A 25,888-nucleotide genomic window follows, 5' to 3' on the forward strand; every position below is an offset into this window, starting at 1 on the left:
GACAGACTACGTGACAGAAAGGCACAGTGCTATGAACAAACAAACAAGCAAACGGGCGTAGATTCCAATAAAAGGGCACTGGCAGTCAGGAACCAATAACCTTACCATTCGCCTGTCGGCTGGTTGCCCCTCTGTTGCTGTCACAAATGCACCCACGCGTCAGGATGTGGCCTCAGTAGATGTTGCCCAGTGAGTGCCTTTTTTAAGAAAAAAGATAAAAGATGTCTGCTCACAGTAAAAGCATGAAGAAAATGCTTTATTTCTGCCTTTTCAGTATCAGAATTCCTATAATATATTCTAGAGTTAAATTTCTGTGCAACATGAGCAAGTGAACAAGTCATTATCATAGAACACTATCCAACAAGGTTTCTTACGTAAGAAGGTAGCAAAATACCACATCAAGGCACTGTAGAACTGATTGCAAACATAACCTACAAAAGTACTAAAGTAGATTCTACTGAATAGTATTACTATTTTTTAATAAAATTTATGATCTTGCAAATATTAATGGTACATGAAATTATGTTCCAACGTGTTGGAGCCATCGTCCCTGGAGGTGTTCAAGGAACACGTGGATGTGGCACTGTCAGACATGGTTACTGGGCATGGTGGGGATGGGCTGATGGTTGGACTAGATTATCTTAGTAGTCTTTTCCAACCTTCATGATTCTGTGATTCCATAATTCTATGTTCAACTGTTTTAAAATATGCAGTTGCACCAGGCACATCTTCAATGCTACATACCTAATTAAGCTATGAACTAAAATGCCAATTTATCACATCTTAAAAGAGCTCAGTGCATTTTCTTTCATCTTCTCTTTATTGAGCACTTATTGGTTTTGACTCATTCTAGCTATCAACACCTGTGCCCATTTAGGAATGAGTTTCAGTACAAATCATAGTGAAGTGAATAGGCGTTTCAAAGATGCATTGCAATTGTTGCAATATTTTTAGAATCTCAAACAAGGAAACAAACAACTTCAGTAAAAGTGATTTAAATAACAAATATCCTTATAAACAGCTTATCTCCTTGAGAACAAAGAATAAACAAGGCAACGAGAGCCGTTCTTTTTCTTCCATTATTAACTCAGATCACAATACGATTGGGTGAAATGTCAAGAATAATTGGAGAAAATGACAGCATAATCTTCAGCAAAAACATCTGATTTATTTAAATTGTCACTGGTTTTTTTTGTTGTTGTTGTCTTAACAGATTCTCTGCTTAACCTTGTTATCCAAGACAGTATAGAAAAAATTCCCATTTGGGTCTGTTCTGTTATTCTCTACCTAAGTGAAAAAACTTTTTGCAGTGCTTCTGTACACAGCGAACTCCAAAATGCCATGATATGTGCCACGGTACTGAACACCCCAGGAACTGAATCTGCATTCAGCAAAGTCACATTTTGATGCTAACCTAAAATAACAAGAATTGGATAATCTGTAGATTGTTGTGGTTAATGTCTTGTAACAGATACAGATCCATTCTATAGAACATTTGTACCCTTAATTCACTGGATCCAATCCCTTTTTTTGCCTCCAGAGAAATAAAGTTTTAAAGATGGAATTAGGTTGACACTTGCTTAACTTAGCAGCATTATTAGTTTGCAAGCTAACCAAAATAAAAGGTGGTCTTAAATAAGAACACAAATAGGGGCATAACGAAACCACCCTGAAGTCCTCCTCTAGACTCTGGAGTTACAAAATTCACTCTTCTGGAAAATAAGGTGTGCTGAACCCACAGGGATGTATGTGTCCAAAGATATTTAGATCTTTTCCAAACGTCTTCTGAGTTCCTCTAGAAGGAGGGTAGGCTCTACCTGCCTACAAGGCTCCAAGATGTTTCCACCATGGGAAACATCTTTGGCTCCAATATATATATGTACTTTTGATGCAAGAGTGGTCACTCACCCTACTCTACGAAAACAGATTTTGTGGCTTGTTTTTATTAACACAAGTTTGCATCAAATGCCATTTTCCTAGGGTTATGACAGAACACTCTGAGGTAAACTTGATTTTAGCTTTATCTGTTCAGAAATAATCAAATATGCAATAGATAGTTTATGTTGCTTATCAAATCTAAGATTATTAAAGCTCCAAAAAATGCTCCCAAACCTACGTACTTAGAGCTATTTTTACATGTCCGTCTGTTTACAGCTTGCATTTCAGTCAGCTCACTCAGTTCAATGTGTTAGAAGCTCATTGCACAACTTTCCAGCTACAAGAGCATTACTCAGCTTCTCTAGAACAAGGGGTTCACATAGTAAATACCTGTGAGCTAGTGGATGACATTTTAAACAATAAGAAATCTAGAAGTATATATGAGGATCATTTGTGCTGAGAGGAAAAATATCATGTAAAAAGAGAGAAGAGGAATTGAATACAATAGTTAATACATGTGGATATAATAAGTTATATTTATATACAAAATATTTATATCTGGAAGATAAGAACCAAATGTAGATATCCAAACACCATGCTTGAAAGAACCACCTACTAATGCTGGCATCAGGAAGTCATTTTTCCACATAATGCATTGCACAATTAGTTCAATGCTTTACGTTGGTTTTTCTTCTTTGGCTTATGCTGGGTCAGCATTCTTCAGAAATTTTGACAAAATATGCCTGTGTTGACTAAAATGTATTAGCTTGGGAGCTTGTCACAAGGCTGGGGAACCCCAGCTGGGTAATGCAGAGAATTGGTTTCCTATGCAGTTAAATGTAATTTCTTTTTCTTTTAAAAACAAATAACAACTTGAGAGGTATCGCTATACTAAACTTAAGAATTAATCATACATTATTGCTTGCTTCTGTGGGTACATGCCAGGAAACTGTAGTATTCATAACACTTCTTGAAGTTATGCAAGAAAATCTTAGCTGAATAAATAATGTGTGGCAACAAATCCATGAATTCCTAATCTCTTGGTTGTTTGTCTAAATGCTTGATTTCTTGCATATAATCTTTGGACCTACAAACCCAGCTGACCTCTCTCCCTCCAGATTTGAAATTTGGCCCAAAGTTCACATCAGAAATAGAATTGAAACATCCTTTCTGAACTTAAGTTCACCTTTTCCATCCTGAGAGATGAACGTCTGCATCAAGCAGACAGTGTAACTACAGTGTAACTCCAGAGTCTCATGGTTCACAAAAAATATGATCCATAATTTAAAATAAACACATTCTCTGAGGGTTGGAAGGAAACAAGCAGACTCAAAGGAGTCTGATCTTCCCCCACCTTCATTCACTCCTCCTTGCAGCATCATCCAGCCAGTGTGGCATGTGCACTTTCACACACGTAAAGGGGAGTCTAGTCTTGAAGCAGGGAATCTTCCCCTTTGTCTTCCAGGACAGAGGATTTGATTCCCAGCTAAGATAATGGAAATAAAAACAACAACAACAGAGATGGGAGACATTACTGAATGGCTGTAGCCTCCATACTCACCAATACTATTGACACATGGGCACTAAAATATTCACTCCCTGTCACTTCCCTCCCTATGGCTCTCCAGCACCAGTTATCTCTGTTAGGAAAAGCAGAGAAAATAGTGTTGCTAAGATGGTATGCTGTGAGAAAAAAACAGTCAACTTAAGGCTCGCTGTTAGTAGTATTTACTCAGCATAAGAACAAATTCTATTCATCATTAATCATATGCTCACCATCTTCCCAAATGCGCAATATCAGGCACTTTATAATTTTGAATGGATAATAAAACCAGTTAGGCAATATATTACTTAATATACACTTAAGATAATAGCAGTGCTCTGCCTTATTTTCACATTTGCAGTCAGATGTGGTTGCATAAGTTGTGTAAAAACAAAAGCCTATGCAGAAGTGTGTGTAAGTAATCTCAGCAGAATGCATGAGACTTTCTTGCCTTGGTTGCAAGACCAGTTTAATAACTCGTGTAATTCAAGTGCAGCTTTCTTTCACTGTTACATTGTAAAATTTTGTCAGCTTAATTTCTGTTTATAATTATAAAGTAAGTAGTTAGCAGCTATTAGCAGTAAGAAAGAATAAGGAAGGTGCAGTAGTAAGGACAAGAATTATACTGGAGGAGTGATGAGCAGGAAATTCAGAGAAAAGTTACCAAGCAAAACACCTACAGCATGCTTGTTCTGTGGATGGGCTATTTTTGTAACTTGGGTTCATTTCAGTTTCTTAATTACCTTTTTATTCTAGACAACTGTTATCCAAACTCACTGGATGTGAAATTTGAATCTCTTGAATGTGATTTGTGGGCAACCTGCCATTTTGCCTATCGCCTAGACACAAATTCTTAAAAAAAAAATATTACTAGTTTTTCTACAGTCTCATTCTACCTAGCTAGTAGTTGAGTCACAGAACTCTTTCATAATGAAGGAAAATGAAATATGTATTTTCTTATTTCAGGGATACTGTTAGCAGATATTAAAACAAAAATCTGGAAGATCTCTAAGATGATAGAGTCATTTAGAAATATTAGCAATGGGCTGATAGAATTACCATTCACTGATGTCCTCAGTGCAGCAGAGGGCAAACTTTCCATTTCTTTTGCCAGTGATTGAGTTGGGTATTTGAGTCAGGCACAGAAGCAGCAATGGCTTTATGCCTTCGCAGGGCAGGATTCCATCAGCCACTCTTCTCCCTCTCATTCTTTTCTCCCCCCTTTACCTTTCTTCAAGGTCCTAACTTCCCATTTACTTATTTTCTGAGAACACAAATTCCCCTTCTTGTCCTTTATAAATGAAACGTTAACAAACTCTTAGCTTGGTAAGCTATCAATTCTGAGCTAGTTGGCTATACTGCCATTAAGTGCCTATCATTTGTGAAAACTGAAGGATTTGTCATCGCTAAAAGCCTTAAGCCTGCTGCAGACAACATTGCCACCTTCCTTAAGGCCTTTTTCATCCTCCAGGCTCCATTTTCAAGGCAAGGCCTTTGCTGGGGTCCCTCTGGCCTGTGCCTGGCACCGAGTATAGCTCACCCAGGGGTCCCAGCCTGGCTGTTGACATGTTGCTTTGCGGAATGACGATGACAGAATTTTTTCCTTCATCTTGGTACAGATGGCTTTGACCACATCTATTGGCAATGCTGTCACAAAGATTTTTTCTTATTCTCATACTTCAATCATCAAAACTGTCTTGTTAAGTGTCTTTATAGTCCTCCATTTGCCACCTGAAAAACAAAATATTGTGCATACATTACTGAGGTGTCATCTGCTAATTCAGACCAGCCCATGACAGGCCCACTGCCCATTCCTTAATTCTGCCCACACATTTGTAAACATCTCCAGAATTCCCTCACTCCCTCCCAGCGTAACCTATCCTGGATCCCCCATCCCTGTGCACAGTGCCAAGATTCGCTGGTGAGAAGTTCCAGCTCAGAGCTGAGTATTATTTTTGCTGTAATCGCTAACCTCCCTTTGGTTTAAAAACCCACAGCCACGGGCGGGCCCGAGGAACCAAGCTCTCCCAGCCGCCGCGCCACGCACATCCCGCGCACGCCGGGACTTGTAGTTCTGAAGGCGGGCGGCCGCGCGGGGCGCAGCGAGTGAGGTTGCGGCTGTGGACTACAGCTCCCAGGCTGCCTTGCGCTCGGGCGGCGGGCGCATCCGCTGGCGGCGGCGTGGGCGCGCGTTGCCGGGCAGTCAGCTGGCCGCGGGGCGATAAGAGGGCGGGCGGCGCGGTGCGACCGCGCTCGGGAGTTCGGTCGTGTCCTGCCGGTCATTGAAGGAGGAGGAGGAGGAAGAAGAAGGCGCCCGCTCCGCCATGGCTGAAACGATCGCGGACACCCGGCGGCTGATCAGCAAGCCGCAGAACCTGAACGACGCCTACGGGCCGCCCAGCAACTTCCTGGAGATCGACGTGGGCAACCCGCAGACCGTGGGGGTGGGACGCGGCCGCTTCACCACCTACGAGATCCGCGTGAAGGTGAGGGCCCGGCCCGGCCCTCCCGCGCTTCGCACGGCAGCATGAGGCCGAAGCGGGTCGCTCTGAGGCCTGGGGCTGGTTTCTGGGCTCGGCAGGGCTGGTGGCGGCCGCCAGGGCCCGGGCTGGGGGCTCAGGGGCGGTGGGCTCCTCCCTCGGCGGGGCGGGAGGCTCCGCCGTTGGGCTGGGGGCTGATAAAACGACGGCACCCTCGAGATAACGAGGAACGAGCACTGCGAGGTGCACTGCTGCTGGGCTGAAATACCGATCTAGGACGTGCCATTGTGTGGCTGTTCTAAAGTCACTAGAAGAGGGTGAGCTTTCAGCTGAGGAGGTGTGATGTGGGTGGGTCTACTAGAGAAGGAGGTCATGTTCAGGATTCCAGTGCTCTCGACATGCTGTAGAAAGTGTGTAAATAAGCCTAGTAGGTAGGCTAGGTTAAACCTAGTTTTTTTCTTGAGTATGTGGGAGAAGGGAGGAAAAGCTGTTTGGAGTTATTGCTGTATTCCCCATTCCTAATGTTTATTTTTGTAAACAGAGCATGGAGGAGTGGACAGAAAAGCACACACTATGCAGGATGCTTGTTGCCTGTGACTGGCAGGGACCTGAGGCAGGGCACCCTTGCAGTCTATGCTGCTGGGGATGGGTTGGGAAAGGCAACCTCCTACAGTTTGATCTTTCTCTGTAGTTTGTGATTAAGTCTGCTGCCTTGTAGCTGTCATCATTGAAGCTGCTCAATAATAACTGCCTGCAGTAGAGACCTCACTGATCTCTTGCTCGTGCACTCTGGCTCTGTAGTGTAAGTTCTGCTTTTAGTGAATGCCACAAAGTGTATGTGCTTTCCTGGTATAGGCGGCTTAAGCTGACGTCTGCCTTCTTGGCCATTAGAAGTCTTCAGATGAAACTAAATCCCTGTATGTATTTTCAGGTACTAAAGGTCCATGTCTCCAGCCTAGTGTAACTTTGCTGAAGAATGCAAAATTAACTGAGATCTAAAGCTACTAGAGAGGATGCTGCTTTAATTTTAATGCTGCTAAATTGTCAGGCTCTAGTAGCTATTATAAAATTTCAGGATATATCTGTAGAGTCGGAGGAATAGACAGAAATGGAATTGTAGCTTAAGTTTGGCTTCTGTGTGAGGACAAATTGGAACTTATGTACGTTATGCCATCATTATCAGGACCCTAGCTGCCCCCATAACAGAAAAAAGGATGCAACTTTTTATCTTCTGGCAGGTAAGGTACTCTAGTGCCTTAAGTTTCTGATGTCTTTTCCTTCCATAAGTCTGAGCTTCTGGAGTTCCTGGAACCAAGGGAGCTAGTGCAAAAGAACAGTCATAGCCTTGATATGTCCTTGAGAACAAAATGGTGTTGCCTGGGATTTAAAAATAAAAAGCCAACTGAAGTTCTTCAGGTGAAAGGGAAATAGAAGGCCGGGTTTCTGGATAGCAGATGGGTTAAAGTAGTCAATTCAGGGTAGAAAATCCTGAATTGCTATTGTGGTGAAGAGCTAGAAGTGACCTTAGCAAATGTACTCCGTAATGATACGGTGACCTTCTATTTTTCCTCCTAATCCAGTTACTGTGTAAACACTTCTTCCTTCACCTCCCTTGCATGCATCTGTGTACCTATGTATACAGAACTATCTCTTGTAGTACATGACTATTCCCTTTCCAGTTGTGTATTATGGTACACAGTGTGTCCTTGATGTGTATGCTGATAGGTATAACGAACTGTAAAGGTGAGTTTTATGTTTCTGTATGCTGAAAGGCTACAGAGCAGGTACCGCAAGTCATGCAGAACGATTTTCACTGTCTAAACTTGTGTCCACTAATTGTTCCTCAGCTGGACACAAATTATATTGCTAATATGAAAATTTCAGCATGAAAGTAGTTTGAACTTGAATTACTCCAGTATTGCTTTTCTAAAAGGTAAATCTTGTACTATAATCTGCTTGTTTGAGTGTTACAGACAGGAGCCACTAACTAGTCTCTGTGGTTTGGCATCTGGTTGTGATCACAGAAAATAGTAGCTGATGTTCCCAGTTTCCCCCAGCAGCGCTAGTAGTGTCAGCGGAACAAACCTGAGAAAATGGATTGACTTGTGTCATGTCTGGAAGGCTTTTAGACTGTCACCAGCACCAACATGTGAAGTGGTGCAGAGATGAATGACTAAACACCTAGAAAATTCTGGTAGAAGCATTGGACGGCTTTTTCATACATAGAGCTCATGTGAAGGCAGAAACGTTGTTACAGAAGATGTTGAGAGTCATTTCTGTGTAGAAGCAATTAGATTTGTGCCATTGTTATGGTGCCTTCAAACCTGGTTCGAGGGTAATTCTATCTTTATTGCTTTGTCTGGATCTCAAAGTTTAACTTATTTTAGGAAGACTGAGCTTGCTAGCAAACTTTTGAGCTGATGTCTGATACCTTTAGCAAAATATTAGTTACTTATGTGAAGCATTGCAGATTTTTGCCAACACCTTTGTTGGAAAGCTTTCTGCTGGAATTGCAGCTGAAGCATTTCTGCTGTTTGGACAGCAGTGAGTGGATCAACTTCATGCATCCTTATTTTGCAGTAGTCTTCGGCTTCTGGTGGACATCAGCCTTGGAAAGCTTAACAGGGAACCCAAATGTATTTGATTCACTGCTTAGCAGTATACTACTGGATAAGCAAGGTGGTTGTATTTCAGTATTTAGGAAAGCTTTCTGTAGTTTACTTCTGTGCAGGTTAGTATTGTGGTAAATACATGATACTTGGGCAGGTAGTTAAACTCTGCTGTGTGTACTGCAAGTGTGAGCTTGATATAGTGGTTCCAGTGGGGCAGCTTGCTTAACAAGTGGTCAGTTACCTGTGTGTTTTTGGTTTTTTTTCTTAGTATTTAAATATATGCTCATATAGATATTGGACAGCTCCATCCAGCAGCTTTTGCTGAAAGTTTTCAAAGTATTGTCTTTTTGAGCCTGCGCTTGCGTTAAGTGACGTTCTTTTCTCAGCAGACTGGATTAGGTGAAGATGGAAAGCTCTTCGCTGCATTGACCAGTAAGGCACGCAATGTGGCAAATATGGAACTACGGTGCAGGATCATTGTGACATTAAAAAAAATCAAGTGTCTTGCTCAATATTAGTAAATGGTGGAATACACCATCTTGTCACTTAAGTTACATTACTGAAATAACAAATTTGAGTGGATAATGTTCTTGACAGGGTACTTGAGAATTTGCTTTCCATCAGCAGCATTAGGCAGTGAGTTCATACTATTCTGAGGTATTCGTTGTGTGAACGCTTAGGGTGAGCTAAAAAGGAGAACAATGTGGTATTAGGGCATGAAGCTGCAAATGTGTTTTCTAGATAAGTACAGCTTGGTAAATCAGTCATCTAAAGGAGTCTAGATGACTTAGACATTGTACAATGGTTAAAACTGATAAAAGCAACTAGATTGCCTGCTAAACCAATACAACAAACTAGTCTACTGCCCTTGGCCCACAAGAAGTGTGAATTAACAGTTTATTTCCACTCAGAACTTAACTTGCATGCCATGGGCAGTTTCTCAGGAGTCTTTACTGGCTTTTCAGTCAAGTCTTTTTTCTTTTGTGGGGAAGAGCACTCTCTTCTCTAAGAGGGCAAAAGCTATCTCTAGACAAATATATTTTTTTGTTTGTTCTACCTTTTCAGGTCTATACATGTCAGCATGCTTCCATAAAAGCATATGTTACTACTTATGGACTATAAGCTGGAGCTTTTTCTGAATTGCAGGAAACAAATCTAGAATAAATGGCATATTACCCTCTTAGAGCGTATCTTCAGTCTAATCCAGTTCTGGGTATTACCTGACTTATACTGCAACTGGGAGCAGTGGTATTCCTGGTAAGTGGGTCAGCAGCAATATCCATGCTCAAGTGGGTTCTGTGCAACAACCTCAGTTGCTAAATCCTTTAAGGAGACAAGATTTAAGCTTTACAAGCTGACTTTGATCCCAGCAATTGGTGACACTTCAGAACCACATTCCCGTGGTAAAAGCAGTGCCACAGGAGGCATGCACAGTGGTTAGAAGGTCAGCAAAGCATACAAATACACAGGAACGTAATATATTTGGAAAAATATCTATCAACATAATTTCTTGTAGGAAGGTGACACATGGCTCCTTTGCTTCTGGATGTGACATGCATTACTTGAGTGGAACCAATGCTCTGTAAGGTGGAGGTCATCTTTTCTATATATTTTGCACAAAAGCATCTGTGGGCCTGCAGAAGTATGAGGGCTGCTTCAAAGGTAATGACTTCCATTTTATTATGTTGGCCTACAATGTCAGAGGCGGATGTTGAAGGTATGGCAGTAGAGGCTGAGCGTTCCTGCCAGTATTCTGTTACATCTTGTTGCCTTGCAACAGATGGCAGATTGCCCCTCTGCTGCCAATGGCATCTGACGTGGAAGTGTGTATGAAGCAACGGTGTGTGTCACTGAATTCCTCTGTGTGGAAAAACTGGTGCCTCTTGACATTCATTGACACTTGCTGAACATTGGAGACCAAACAGTGAATGTGAGCACAGTGAGGTGGTGCGAGGTGCGTTTCAGCAGTGGTGACAGCAATGTGAAAGACAAGCCATATTCCAGCATGACCATGTGCAGCTGTCACACCATAAAATGAAAAGTCTTGATCAGCACATCCATGTGAATCAGCGGATTACAACCAGGGAACTGTGTAAGAAGCTGAATACTGGCTTCAGTGCGTTAGAAGTGTTGGTGGCAGTGCTGGAATATTGAAAAGTTTGTGCCGGGTGGTCCCACAAATGCTCACACAGGAACAGAAGGAACACTGTATGGAGGCTTGTCAGGATCTACTGAACCAATACGAGGCCAAAGGTGACAGCTTCCTGGAGTGCATCGTGAGAAAGAAAACATGGTATTACCACTGTGAGCTGTTGTCAAAACAGTAGTCCTTGGGGGGGCAACATGAAAATTGCCTGACAAATAAATGGTCGAAGACACCACCCTCAGTGGGTGAAGTGATGAGCACTGTCTTTTGGGTTAGAAAAGGGGTGATCTTTCTGGATTTCCTGGCATCAACTGTGACAGCTACGTCATGCTGCTGTCTAAGCTGAAGGCTTGAGCTTCCAGAGTCAGAAGACAACCCTTGTATTGCAACGCAATAATGCCAGGCCACAAACCAGTTTGAAAACCATGGAGCGTATTGCCAGTCTTGGCTGGACTGTCCCACTGCACCCACTGTGTAGTCCAGACTTGGTGCCTTCTGACTTTCATCTGTTCAGGCCAATGACAGATGGACTGTGTAGGAAAGTTTTCCTACCAATAATGCCATTATATCCTGCTTGGAAACAGTGGATCACTTTCACTAGTGCAGATTTTTGAGTGCGGCATGCAGACTTAGTTTGTTGCTGGTGAAAATACATAGCTAATGGTGATTGTTGACAAATAATGTTTTGTAGCTCTTTGTATCTGTTGTAGTTTCCATGGCCTTACTATCAGGACGTCATACGTACTTGACTGTGTAGACCAAATGTGGGGAAGGAAATGAATACAGGCTGTGAAGTGTATGTGGTGTTAAGAATAGTATTGGTCTCAAAGAATTGGGGAAGTAGATCAAAGTACTGCTATACTTCGGTTTCTTTTGAAAATCTTTTGTCATCTTAAACCAATTAGTTTTTTTTTCTGGACCTTGCTTGGATACTATATTTGTATTCCAGATTACTGACAGTAGTCTGACTTGAGTAGTTATATGATCAAATCAATTCAGAATAAGATGATTAATGAGCAGAAAGCACATGTCTTATGTGTGGTACTCTTGTGCTAGTGAATGTATTTTTGATGCGTTTTGTCCTTGAGCCATAGGAAATTTCCTGTGCTTGAGTTCAGCAGGGGTTAAAGTTGTAGACTTGTCCTGCCAAGGGAAGAAGAGAGTCTGCTGGTACTCATAATTCACTTTAGTGTCAGTCAGCTTTATGGCCTGTGAAGCTTGTGGTGGGGTAATGACTAAACACTGACTCAGCATGGATATGTTTAGGGGTGCATAGTCAGCATGAATTCTCTGTGCTACTGCAAATTTTGTATCACATTGCAAGACTTCTTTAATGCTAGCTAATTACTCTTTTAATATACTCTTCTAGATACTGATATTAATTGTGGATGTTTTTAGACTCCGAAGAATAAAAATGCACTGATTCAGGTAACTTTGTCTGTTCTATAGTCCAGGTACTACACATGTACAAACATTTACTGTTCTCTTGAGCATTCGCTGAAAAACTAAGAAATTGCCAGGATATTAAGGAGACCAAGAACGGGCATGTTTTCAATGCTTCATCAAACTTCTGAAGCAAGAAAAGCAGATTTACAGATCTATTCCATGTATTTGCTCTGAGCAGCTGATTTTTCTGTGGGGTTTTTAATTTAAACTAAACTCAGGAACCTAGTCCAAAGGTACTGGACTAGCTTGATGTTGATGTCTGTTACTGTGTAAATAAAATAACCAAGTCTTTGAACAGCATTTATTAGTTTATTAGTTTAACTAGTGACTTAGACTCTTTTTCTTTCTGCTCATACAATACAGACCTTGATTGTCATGTATTGAGTGCACTCTAATACAGTGCTGAACAAACCAAATCAAACAGAACAGTGTGTAATCTTTGTAGGACAGATGGCTGTGATCCAGGTAGGCATGTGATGCCAGAGGTTTTTTTATGCATCTTTATTTTTAGCTGGCTTGCAAAAAAAAGAAGTCAACTTCAGAACAGGAAGGGGTCTCCTGTTTTTCATCTGGTGAAATAAATACCACAGTATAGATTGCGGCTTTGAACTGTAAGGGAAGTATGTTCCCCCCCCCCCCCCCCCCCCTTGGTGTTGCAATACCAATTGCTTTACTGAAGGCCATTTCAGTAAGTACATAAATCCAAATACCATGTTAAGTTGCAACTTTTTACTGTGAGGATGGAGAAGCCCTTATCATCTTGGTGAAGTGTGTGTGGGGAGGGGGGGGAGGGGTGTGTGGGGATGGACAGCAAAACTGCTACCTTGGACTTTGGGAGGGTGGACTTTGAACTGTTCAGGATGCTGGTAGGGAGGGTCCCTTGAGATTCAGTCCAGAAGGGTAAAGTGGTTTGGGAAGGCTGGTTGCCTGCCAAGAAGCAAGTCTTAGAAGTGTAGGAGCAGGCTATCCCCCGTGCCACAAGATGAGCCAGCAGGGAAGACGACTGATGTGGATTAACAGCTTTTCCTGAGGCTCCAGGAGAAAGAGAATCTACCTCCTGTGGAAGAAGGGATGGGCAGCTCAGGGAGAGTACAAAGAAGTTCTTAGGACATACAGGGAGAAAATTAGAAAGGCAAAAGCCCGGCTTGAACTCAACTTGGCTTTTGGGGTAAAAGAGAATAAAAAAAACTTTTTTACAAATATATTAGCAGTAAGAGGAGGGCAAGGAGAATCTCTGTCCTTTACTGGATGTGATGAGGAACATAGCCGCTGAGGTTCTCAATGCCTTCTTTGCATCTGTCTTCAGAAGTCAGACCAATTATCCTCAGGGTACTCTACCACCTGACCTGGAAGTCTAGGATGGGGAGCAGAATAAACCTCCCATGATTCAGGCTGCTTTCCACCACCTCTCTGTGTTCCTGATCAATCGGAGAGATCCCAGAGGACTGGAGGCTTGCCAGTGTGACTCCCACCTACAAGAAGGGTCATAAGGAGCATCTGGGGAACTACAGGCCTGTCAGCCTGACCTTGGTGCCAGGAAAGGGTATGGAGCAGATCATCTTGAGTGCAGTCACACAGTATGTGGGGGACAACTGGGGAATCAGGCCCAGCCAGCATGCCTTCACAGAAGGCAGGTCCTGCTTGGCCAACCTGATCTCCTGTGATTGAGTGACCTGCCTGATGGATGAGGGAAAGGCTGTTGATATGGCCTACCTAGACTTCAGCAAAGCCTTTGACACTGTCTCCCATAGCATTCTCCTGAAGAAGCTGGCAGCCTGTGGCTTAGATGGGTACACTCTTTGCTGGGTAAAGAACTGGCTGGATGGCTGGGCTCAGAGAGTGGTGATGGATGGAATTAAATCTAGCTGGCAACCGGTCACGAGTGGCGTTCCCCAGCAGTCAGTACTGGGACCTATCCTGTTCAATACCTTCACTGATGCACTGGATGAGGGCATTGAGTGCACCCTCTGTAAGTTTGCAGTGACACCAGGTTGGGAGGAAGTGTTGATCTGCCTGGGGGTAGGAAGGCAGTACAAAGGAATCTGGACAGGCTGGATCACTGGGCTGAGATCAATGTGATGAAGTTCAACAAGACCAAATGCTGGGTCCTGCACTTTGGTTACAACTGCAGGCTTGGGGCAGAGTGGCTGGAAGATTGTGTGGATGAAATGGACCTGGGGGATGTTGGTTGATGCCTGGCTGAATGTGAGCCAGCAGTGTGCCCAGGAGAGGGAGGTGATTGTCCCTCCCTACTCCGTCCTTGTGAGGTCCCATCTGGAGTACTGCGTCCAGGTCTGGGGCTTGCAGTACAAGAAAGACAGGGAGCTGTTAGAGAGGGTCTGGAGGAGGGCCACAAAGATGATCAGAGGGCTGGAGTGCCTCCTGTATGAAGACAGGCTGAGGGAAATGGGCTTCTTCAGCCTGGAGAAGAGAAGGCTGTGGGGTGACCTCATTGCTGCCTTCCAGTACCTAAAGGGAGCCTACAAACAGGAGGGGAGTCAACTCTTTGAAAGGGTAGGTAATGGTAGGACAAGGGGAAATGGTTTTTAGTTGAAGAAGGGAAGATTTAGGTTGGATATCAGGGGGAAGTTATTTACTGAGAGAGTGGTGAGGTGCTGGAACAGGCTGCCCAGAGAGGTTGTGGATACCCTGTCCCTGGAGGTGTTCAAGGCCACGCTGGATGGGGCCTTGGGCAGCCTGGTCTAGTATTAGATATGGAGGTTGGTGGCCCTGCCTGTGGCAGGCGGGTTGAAGGTTGTTGATCCTTGAGGTCCCTTCCAACCCAAGCCATTCTGTGATAGGTGGCCAAAAGGCCAATGGCATCCTGGCTTGTATCAGAAATAGTGTTGCCAGCAGGAGCAGGGTAGTGATCATGCCTCTGTATGGATGATCTTGGAGGTCTTTTCCAACACTGGTGATTCTATGATTCTGGTCTTTATATTATAAAATCTTGACAATATTTGTTATCAAAACATGCTACCAACTGAGGACAGGTCCATGAGCAAGTTCTTTCTGTAACTATTTCTTGAGAATCTAGCTCAAAAGTCCTGTTGTGGGAGGATCTTCTGGAACTCACAGGAACATGCCTTGTATTCGTGAGCAATCTTGAAAGTAGAATTGTAAGCCGCTGTATAGTAGCTTTGCTCTAAAATTCATGAGAAGGAAGCTAGATCTTACGTAGCTTTAAGCCACCTATAGATCTGGGGAGAAAACATTGGGGGACTTTTTTTTTATGGGTCTAAGTTACAGTATCCCCAAGAGTGAGGATGTCTGACAAATTACTCAAGGGGAGCTATTGGCTATTCTGTAGCTGTTGCAGGATTCTTAAGAATTTGAACGTTACTAATCCAGCATAACTGGAAATTTGAAGAGATTTTTTGGCTACTTCAGTAGCTAGTCCAGAAATAGGTATATTATCTGTTTTTCTGTGTGATTATGTGAAGTGTAGGGATATTACAGTCAGTAGCTTACAAAGCATATTTAAACCCTTTTTCCTAATTAAAAACCATCAGCAGTAACTTGTAGTTATTTTTTTCCTGCCCATTTGGCCATAGCTGGTAGATCTGAACTAACATGCTAAAACATCGACTTAATTTCATGCCTCTTCAGTCATTCTTATGAGAAAATAATAATTTGGCCTTGCAGTAGGCTAAGCCAGAGCATATGGTGGTTTTACTTCACAGTTGTGTGAAGAGAAGGAACTATCAAAAGAAATGCTTGACATTTCAAAGGAGGCTCTGGCTTGAAAACTCAGAAACAACTACCAAGACTTACTAATTCTCCCTGGATGATATAAAAACCATTGCCTGAATGTGTTCTCTTTAAAATGAGCTCCTGTTTTTAGCCTTGGCTGCTGGGGATACAACCTGAGGAAGGAGGAATCATGAAGCTATCTGTTTTTCTCGTCTAATCGTAAGGTTTATCCTGCTTTGAGCCTGTTGATTGTGACACACCTCGTTTAGTTGTTCAGGATATTGGTGAACTTTGCCAGGTGATGACAGAACCTGTTTGACAAAAAAAAACAGATGTGTATGCTGATTATCATAGAGCAGCTCTGGGCTCAAGACGGAGTTACCAAAAGTGAACTGCTGTCTGAAGCTGAGACTGATAATCTTCATGGTTACTTCGCTATTAGGATCTTACTGCTTTAGTTTTCAGGATGAAAAACATCGTAGCTTTGTGTCTCAGTACTGTAGGATGGGAAGATCTGCAGGGCTTGATATAGCTGAGGTCAGCATTGTTTTAAATCCAGGCTTATAGATATGGTCAGATTTGTTTGAGTGTTTTACTAACTTTTTTGTGTGTAAGATCCTATAGTAGGCCAAGAAGCCAAGTGGAAGTATGGGAAGGCTGTGGAATTTGGCTTAGATCAAATGACTGATTTTTAGAAAGCATGTATGAAAATAAGTCTTCATATAGTCACTTTCCCCATAGGGGGAGAGGCTTGCATGTGGTGAAGTACATAGAAAAAAATTAAACTTGTAGTGACCTGAAGTTTAGAACCTGCTTGCTTCTGTACTTGCTTTTTTTTATAGTTGTAGGAAATGGGCAGGTAGCTGCTTATGTCAAGTCTGGAAGGAAACAAACCGCTGGCAAGGTGTCTGCAATAACTGGACTGCTGGAGCTGTTTTTTTAACTAAGAATGATAGGCTCTCACATTAAGAAAATCGTAATACTTTTTCTCTACCCTGAATGCTGCTTACTGTAATACCCTGGAGCTGCTATTGGCTGCCTGTAAACATGACTGGTGGTGTAGCTTCTTGACAAAGATTATGGCTAGTATGGAGAGATGGTAAGAAATTTGAATTTAGCTTCTGAGAGTCAAGGCCGCAAACTTCTATCACAAGTGAGCTAAGTGCTTTCTTTCATTCTATTTTAATGGAAATGGAGTTGTATCAAGGCTACCACAACCTACTTGAAAAGACAACATCAAAGTAGGTGCTATGGCAACGGTGCAGCTTTATTCTCAGTTGGTTAAGAGTAGGAGACGTGAGCAATGCAGCGCTGCTGATTATACTGGCGTATGAGAAAATGAATCAAATCTACCTCAAACTGTCCTAGTTAGCTATGGCTGTGGAGTTCCAGCAGTCATGGAGGTGGATTAGGCTGTGGTGATGTGCTGAGTCAGTCTTGTGGAGTGTCAGTATGCTCTTTGAAGGAGGCCAAATGCTATTTAGTTGAATTTATATCTGGCAACAAATTCATAGGGACAAGCCTGGCTATTTACTAGGCTTTTTATTGACTGGGTGAGTTAATTTAATCTGGATAATAGAACACTTAAATGACTTATTTTGAGTAGAGTAGCTGATAATGCTAAAGCACCTTGGTTGTCCTCCTGCGTTGAAATTAATTTCTATACCAGAATGGCTATGTTGGAGTGCTGTTGCATCTGAAGTTGAAGCATAGTGTTGACTTGTTGTTGCACTCTGCATGTGTAAATCTCTTCAGTTGCATCTGTACACCATTTTAAAAACTTCTAACTGGGCGTATCATGGGGATTAACCATAGTAGCAGCTAGAAGACTAGTCTCTGGTCATCCGAGTGGCAATCTTAGAATTGTCACTTGCTTCTGAAGTGAATCTCCTGATCTTGGAGTTAGACTTTGTAGTTTGAATGTTATAAACATAGCTGAAAGGCATTCTTTGCAAATGCAGGTTTTGCCCTAAAATGTATTAGTAGGCAGCTGCTGCTTCCTGCTGTCAGTTTGTTAAGCACTAGTCAAATGACTTGATTATGGAAACTTGCTTGACATCTGAGTGGAGGAATGCAGGAATGACTGAAGATTTGGTTGTTATCTTTAGATTTTTAGCTAATTAGTTTAACTTGGCAACAGTTCTGACAATGCTTATTCTAGTGTACTGGTTTGGCCATTAATTCACACAGCAGAATAAATTTGCTAATTTTAGAATATTCAGAGAAAGCCTAATGGGTGTGTACATAACACTCTGATAAAGAAACGATTCTAGATAGAATCTCTTTTCTTTGTATCTTTATGCTGGACTTTGGGGCTTCGCAGAACTTCTGCAGAGCTGGTTTATTGATCCTGGAGTAATGGTTTATCTGCAGTTCTAACAAGACTTGCTTGTTCAATGTATTTGGTAATGCCCAATCCTTTCAGATTAACAACCTGCATTCAAACTGCTAAAGAGACTAGAAAATTGTTAAATGTTTTTGATAAAAATAAGATTAATTATGCTGTAGAAGAAACAATTGTTACAATAGTAGTGCTGGATGAGCTATGACCCAAAGGCTGTGCCAAACTTAGTCACGAGTTTCATGACAGATGGCAGATCAGCAGGCCAGAAAATTGAGGGAGGTGTTTTCAAATCAGGCTAACTTCATTTTTATAGTTGTGTACATTATTCTCATCCCTGTTCTAGCAGGCAAACAGAACTAATACAATGTTCTGAATAGCCACTGGCTCATTGGTGGCTAAAAAAAGGACTGTAAAGCTATTAAAAAGAAAACTTTTTAATATGCTCTGTGGTTCTGATGTTGACATTTTGATAGAATTTAGTAGGAGACAACTCTAAGAACGTCAACAGAAACTTCAATTCCTTTCTCAGTGGTAGCCCATGCTTCAGCAACTGTCTGGCTTGTTTAATGAAGGCTGTCCCTCCATGGTGGGTGGAGGCATGCAGAAACCCCTTCTTACTGAAATAAGTGATCTGCTCAAATGGGGTAATAATTCTGCAATGGGGAAGGAATGTACTTCAGGTGTGAATATACCCTGAATTAAAAATATGTGCTTAAGATGTAAATAGGCTAAGCAGTGCAGAAGAGAACTCTCAGATTGCTTTTTTTTTACGTAGATCCTTTCTAACAGCTGCGTAACTGAAGAACACTGCTGTATCAGTAGAATTTCTAGAGGAAGAAGAATTGCTGCAATTTGGACTTCATTAAACATGATATTTAGAAGCTGATCTCAGCAGTTCTGAATTCATATCCAGATTGAAGAACAGTGGATGTGCTCTTTGCTTCAGCATGTAGTTTCAAGTTGTGGCTTGTAAGCCACTTAGTATAATGCTAGCCTTTCAACATACCTTCGTTTGAACATTTCCAGTGATGATCAAAACTGGGGAAGCTTATTCAACTTGAAGGGAAAGCAAGCCCTCAAACTGTCCCTTTCTCCAACCTGCTAGCTGGACTAGCATGTTAAAAGTTGAGAAGGGAAAGCAGGAGGTAAAATGAGCTTAGCTGTCCCTTCTATCCACACATTGTACCTTCAAGTCTGATATGCCGTTCAGAGATTAACTTTTTTAGACCTTATGCCTATAAGCATGAAAAGAGTTCCTGAAGACCTGGGAACTTGTGTTTATCTGCTATTATTCAGTTGTAATCCTTCTTGTAAGTAATTTGAGAAGAGAATGGAATGGTTTCAGCAGATGAGAGCCTAGATGTTAAACATTATAAAGGACTTTCTGTCCAAGACACTAACAAAGAGTTGATGTTGTAATGTGTAAGGCTGAACTTGGTTAAAAAGCTGGTAGCTGAAATTGGAGAAAAATAATCCACTGCTTCACTTCTGGGGATCTCCTTCATGCACCCTTGGGGACCTAGATACATTCACTCTTGAGTGGAGTGTTCTTATTGGGATGAGTGTTTATAAAGCCTGACTTCCGACATAATAAAATCGCACTTAGGGCTATTATTAGTCATTAGTACAGTGAACAATAGCTGTCTGGCAAGGAGATCCTAAATACTTTTACACATTCAGCAATATGAGATTTCATAACAAAATACTGTTTTGTACTTAATTTGTGAATTGTGGATTAAATGGTGCCATGTGGAAGTACCTGACTAACTTCTCAAGTACTTTTGAACTGTCACAGCCAAAAGCTTGTTACTGACAGGCAATAGTACTCTGGCCTGTCCTGCCTGGTGTGAGAGAGTAGTTTAGCAGTTAACCTATCATGAATAGCCAAAAATGTCACTCGATAGCTTAAGTGTAACAGCCCATAAATGATATTGTTTGGGGATATCCACTCAAACTGGGACCAGAGGCTGAGTGGGATGTTTGAGCCATCCCACTTTAAGTTACTAGCTGAGAGTAACTACTATGCTTCTGCCAACAGAAGAAAACTTTGTATAACTATAGTTAAATCTGAATATCAGAGTACTCCTAGAAAGCTTGTGCTGACAGATCTTCAGCTTCATCTGTCCTGAATGGATTTGGTAAAGACTGTAGGATGTGCTTTCTTTGCTTTTGAAGATGCTGGAGACCTTGTTGCCTCAGGTATCAGAAAAGCATAGGAAAATTGGCTAATTCAGTATGCTGGCACCTGAAACACTCCCTTGAGCACATTAAGAAGAGCCTGAGTGGATAAAGAAGACTACTTATTCTCTGTGTAGCCCACTCCTGTGTACATATATTTACACTAGGAATCTAGCTTTTGAGAAAGTAAGGCTAGCAAATGCCTGTGCAATCTCAGAAACATTGTAAGTGATGAGCAAATCTACTCCTAGGTGATATGACAAAATGCCATGTAACAGAATGCTGTACAGATGAAGGGCCCACAGTTAAGCAGTTGGAGACATAGCTTAGTTATGTAGCTTACAAAGAGCTTTTTCAGCATTTCTGTATGCAGTGTTTCTCAATAGTGTTGTGTTGTTGCTAAAGCAGCACTAACTTTTAAGATCGTGTTTGTTGCTTCTATGTATCAAAGCTTCATACTCATCTAATCAGGCTATATTTCATTTCCAGACAAATCTCCCTATCTTCAAATTAAAAGAATCTACAGTCAGAAGAAGATACAGTGACTTTGAATGGCTAAGGAATGAACTAGAAAGAGAAAGCAAGGTGGGTAAACTTAAAGGTAAATTAAGTCTTCGTGTATGTACAGGGAGAACTGATAATGAAATGTTATCTGTATCTTATGAAGCATATAGCAACATCATAAAGCTGATGTTGCAGTTGAAGACTTCTAGAGCTAAAAGTATATCTGACATTTGCTGAAAGACTAACAATGCTATTAGGCTGTTTAATGGCACAGAATTAAAATAGATCAACTTGAATTCATTTTATCAGTATGGCCAATTACTGTTCTTCTCTAGTCTTATTTTCTTTATTAGAGATCTGAATGATGAGTTGGGTCCTCTTAAGAGGAAGACACGGCACAGGAGTTGTATAAACTTGCTTACAGGCTGCACTTAGAACACATTTCTAAATGTTTCAGGTCGTGGTACCACCTTTACCAGGAAAAGCTCTTCTCCGCCAGCTCCCCTTCCGAGGAGATGATGGCATATTTGATGATTCCTTTATAGAGGAAAGAAAGCAAGCTCTTGAGCAGTTCATAAACAAGTAAGTATTGGGTCTAGTTATGTGGAGACAAACGCAGAACTGAGCTCTGTAAAATGGAATTATAGCTGCTAATCTGTTATAGTAGCTACACTAGGTTCAGTAATTAAAACTTTTCCATAATCTCACAATGGGACACATTAACATTGCTCATCCAGTGTTGGATTTGGATATCTTGATGCTTACCTGAACAGCTAAAACAAATGTTTGTATTATAGCTAATTTATGCAAATTACTGCTAAAATTATAGCATTCAAAATAGCTCTACTTTTTCACTTTGAAAAGGTATCCTCTACTAGGTGAATACTGAAACTTACAATAGGCTTACAGTGGTTTACTTTAATTGCAAATATGAGGTATTATCAGCTTGTATAACTATGCATATTTTCTGTAATCATAATAAGAATTTTTCTGAAGATGTAAAAAAAAGTGCTTGAGATATGTATATGTATAGTTTGAAATAGACACTTTCAACTTTGTCACTGACTTGCTAAGAGTGAATAGATATATTAGTAAGAAAGGGTTGTTTCTTAGTCTACCACCTAACACTACTAACTACTCTCCATATAGTGATTTGAGGAGCTACTTTGACCTCTTACAGTGTAGCTTCTCTGGGAGACCTGTTGCAGCTCTTCTCCAAACTCTGAGTTACAAGTTTCCACCTAACAGCTAATCTAAATCTCCCCCTTTTACTTTAAAGCCACTACCCTTGTCCTATCGCTATCAGAATATGTAAAAGGTTGTTTTTTAATAAATTCCCTTCAAATACTGGAAGGCCACAGTGACATTTCTCCAGAGCCTACTCTTCTCCAAGCTGAACGATGCCAGCTCCCTCAGCTTTTTGGGAGGTGCTATAGCTGGGTAGGAGGGAATACTGTCATTACCTAGTTGTCTGGTCTCAAAAGCCAGCGTTGTTCAAACCATTTGGTTCTGGACTTTTTTCTTCATAAAAGGTTTGAGCTTGTCAGTTCCACCAATATTTTAATCTTGTTCAATAATAATGCTGTTTAATGGGAAGAGAAGATACCCTTCAGTTGGGCAAGAACTTAATCTGCTCATATATAGCTGATTATAGTCAGTTTTTGTTGATCAGTTCAGGCCTGTGGCTGAGGGAGTCACAAATGAGTGACTAATTTACTAGAAACTAAAACTTAGTTGCACAAGTGTGGTTTTGTTAAGTCTTCACATAGTTGCTTGCTAGTTCAGTTCAGAGATATTTCTAATGTTTATGAGCAAATAAAATGCTTCCAACCATTACTTCCCCTGTTTGAAGACAAGTGGAATGAATTTCCAGCACATTTAGTTTTGCTTTTATTGTACATGAAGACAGATGTGCTTGTGCTAAGATAAAATGTGTTTTCTAAGGCTGTATGATACAATTACAACTGTAGAGTACAACTTTTGTTCAAGCAGGCTCGGGACTGTCTAGTTGGGAAGAAATGTACTTACTAGCACTGAGTTTAGCGATATGCACAGGAAGAAGGCGGCTGACATTCTAAAGCAGCTGACAGTGAAACAGCTTAACTCAGATAGCTGAAGAACATCTCACTGAAGAACATTTCAGTATAGCTGATAGAAATGGAGTGATCAATTTGCTGATAGCACTTTGAGTCTTACAGCCAGTGATGCTCTGATCTTGTGGCAGTATGAAACTTCTCAGTCAATTTTCTCTTCCTTGAAGGATAGAAGCAGGCTGTTAATGTAGTTATTGATGTAGTGGCAGACTTGAGTATGTCTGGCAAAAGACTTTCAGGCAGAACTCAGCTATTCAAGTTCATCAGTTTATTCTAATAGCATAGGCAACTCAAGCAAATGCAACCAGTTGAAGTTTTAAATCATGTAGCAGCTTAAGATTCTACAAACAATTCTGTGCTAGTGAACTTAGCCTAGGATGGATCTCATATAATGTATTTGCATTACTGCATTCTTAAAGCTCATCTTCGTTCAGTGCCTAAGATAACTGGTACTGCTGCATCCAGAGAGGATCTTAGTGCTCCAGTGCCACTTCGTGATACCCAGGAATGTTTAGGTGACTGTTGCTGAGAAGTTTTTGACAACAGTAAGCTTGTTTTGAGTTAGCTCTAGTGGGCCAGCTTGCTTGCAAAGACATCAGTACTATTCTCAGTGCCAGATACAGGTGTAGCTATGCTGCAGAAGCCTTTTCTGCTTGAACCTGACTTAAGGAGGCATGAAAACTTAGTGAAGAATACTAAGGAAAAGAAAACAATGCAAAGTGAGGTATTCACGTGAAACCAAGAGCTGGATCTGAGATCAGATCTAGTCTAGCAATTCAACCACCAATTTGTACCCTTGAGGTGAGGGAGAAAGAATATACTGTTGTTGTTCTCCTGTCTTTCTTTGAACTTCAAGACAAACAATTTAGTCAGATATGAGTAAGAAACCCAAACTAGCTACTCTGGGCTGTTTTGTGTTTTGCTTTAAACTGCTGCTTATTTACTTACACCTGTCAGGGTTGATAGGCTTTGACTAGACTTGACACAATCTATCAGTGCTGAGTAGGAGAGCTTCCTTTCCTTGTTAAGGGGTACTCTTAATGACCGGTGGTGGCAAGTTAATCAGTCCTGTGGAGGAGTAAACACTGCTAGATACATGTGGAGAAGGTGCATAAATGTTCATTAAAGTACTGATGCTGAGCCCCTGAAGTTGAGTGTGTATTAGTTTTATGAATAAACTTCCACTTAGAGCAGACACGTTTGAACAGATGTGAGAGCCATAGGGTTGGTACAGTCTGCACTTGTAGGTGCAGCTGAAGTAGGTGGTGGATAAAGAGGGGCATCTCCTTTAAAGAGAGAGACCTGTGTTGGTTGAACCAGATCCAATTTTTCCTAGAACTCTTCCAGGTTTTTAAATTCATTAAGTGATCAGATTCCAGGGATTGATTTTTTTTTTTTTGCCTACACAGGATGCCACTAGGTATCTTAAGGGGTTAACTATAAGATGTGGTTCTTTTCCAAGCTTAGATTGGAATTGGATGGGAACATCTAATTCAATTTCAGCTCCTTTACTGGTTTAAAAAAAAAAAAGTGGCTTGGTGTCATTCGTATCTGGAACAAAAATCTATGCTGGAAATGTTATTCTCATCTATAACAGACAAGCTCCCCCTCTCTGCTGTGTTTCATATCTAAAGACATCTTCAGCTACTAGAATGGCCATATCTAGTACCTTTTGGTTGAGCATCAGTGCTGCTTGAACATACTGAAAATATATGCATGGTAAGTAGCTGCTTTAAATTGTCAGGGCCTGCAGAAGACCTTCACACCCCCTGGTGGACTAACTGTTACTCAGTCTGGGCTAACTAAATGAAATCAGACTGAGAACTGATGGGTTAAGCTGTCTTTAGAGAGGTGTTCTGTGTCAAAGGCATCAAGACCAATAAAATCAGCTGAACTTGGCTTAACTTTCTCATGTTAGGATGGGTGCTTTGATTGTACCACCTCAACTTCATGTAACAGATGACATAACACGCTTCCTACTGATCTGAGGTGACTCAGAGTTCCTGTGGACTAATTTAATGCAGGGGAGAATGGCAAGTCTTGCTGCCAGGCATCACTGTAGTCACCAACAGTAAACTGGAAGTGGATCTTGCTGAAGAGCAAGCCCATAGGTTGTTGGTATAAAAACCCTTGCTACTGGCAAGCTGCAAGTAGGCTCAATTTGTGAGTACTAATGCTTCTTTTTTCTTCTCCAGGGTTGCAGGCCACCCACTGGCACAGAATGAGCGCTGTCTTCATATGTTCTTACAAGATGAAGTAATAGACAAAAACTACACACCATCCAAAATAAGACATACTTGAATTCTGAAATCCTTTCCAAACATTAGTGGTTCTTATGCTTGGTTTTTAAGAGGTTGTAGTTTGTCTTAGCATGCTGAGGATAAACAGGCACAAAGTCTCCACTAACATCAGTACACTGCTTGGTCTTTGCATATACTTTATAGTATTAAAAAACTCACTTGTCTTTTAGCTAAATCCCTCTGATTTAAGAGTATTATGAGACCATCCACCCCTTGCAATGTCTCACAAATCTTTCCACTCATTTGCAATGACTTAACAATGTTTACTGACTTGGCCTTACTTGAACTTGCACAGTTGTAGTGTCACATGTTCACTTGTATTTGACTAAACTGCTATGCTTTCTGAGGTAGTCATTTGTCTGAACTTCTTTAAAAGACTGCTTTCTTTCTGATGACCCTGTGTGAGATACACTTATGCAATTGTCTTCAAGCTTGTAAAACACTTTATACTGAAGTAATGAGGGAATTATCTTTATATTCTGTAAGAGGAAAAAATCAAATTTATATACTAAGATAACTTGTCTAAAGTTTTGAAATAAAAGTGAAAATGCACTTCAAATGTTTGTCACTCTTGACCTTGAGTGTGGACTATCTCATTTCTGAGAAGCAAAGGCTTTGCTATACTAAGTGAACTGATGTTTCAGCCTTGCTGTAATATTATTCTGTAAGGT

The 25,888-nt window shown here is 41.3% G+C and overlaps 1 protein-coding gene and 1 long non-coding RNA gene across 2 annotated transcripts; one reads left to right on the plus strand and one right to left on the minus strand.

Moving 5' to 3' along the window:
- On the minus strand, window positions 241-5,533 carry LOC110395389. Its single transcript, XR_002436368.1, has 4 exons — window positions 5,394-5,533; window positions 4,962-5,152; window positions 3,440-3,518; window positions 241-1,414 (listed from the first exon to the last, which is right to left on the minus strand). It is a non-coding gene; the product is annotated as an uncharacterized LOC110395389 (long non-coding RNA).
- Window positions 5,595-25,776, plus strand: SNX3 (sorting nexin 3). The gene is made up of 4 exons (XM_021389702.1): window positions 5,595-5,907; window positions 20,810-20,905; window positions 21,282-21,406; window positions 25,113-25,776. The coding sequence occupies exons 1-4, from the start codon at window positions 5,746-5,748 to the stop codon at window positions 25,216-25,218; spliced, it is 489 nt and encodes a 162-aa protein (XP_021245377.1). The 5' UTR covers window positions 5,595-5,745; the 3' UTR covers window positions 25,219-25,776.

This window comes from Numida meleagris, chromosome 3, assembly GCF_002078875.1.
Source record: "Numida meleagris isolate 19003 breed g44 Domestic line chromosome 3, NumMel1.0, whole genome shotgun sequence".
Lineage (NCBI taxonomy): Eukaryota > Metazoa > Chordata > Aves > Galliformes > Numididae > Numida > Numida meleagris.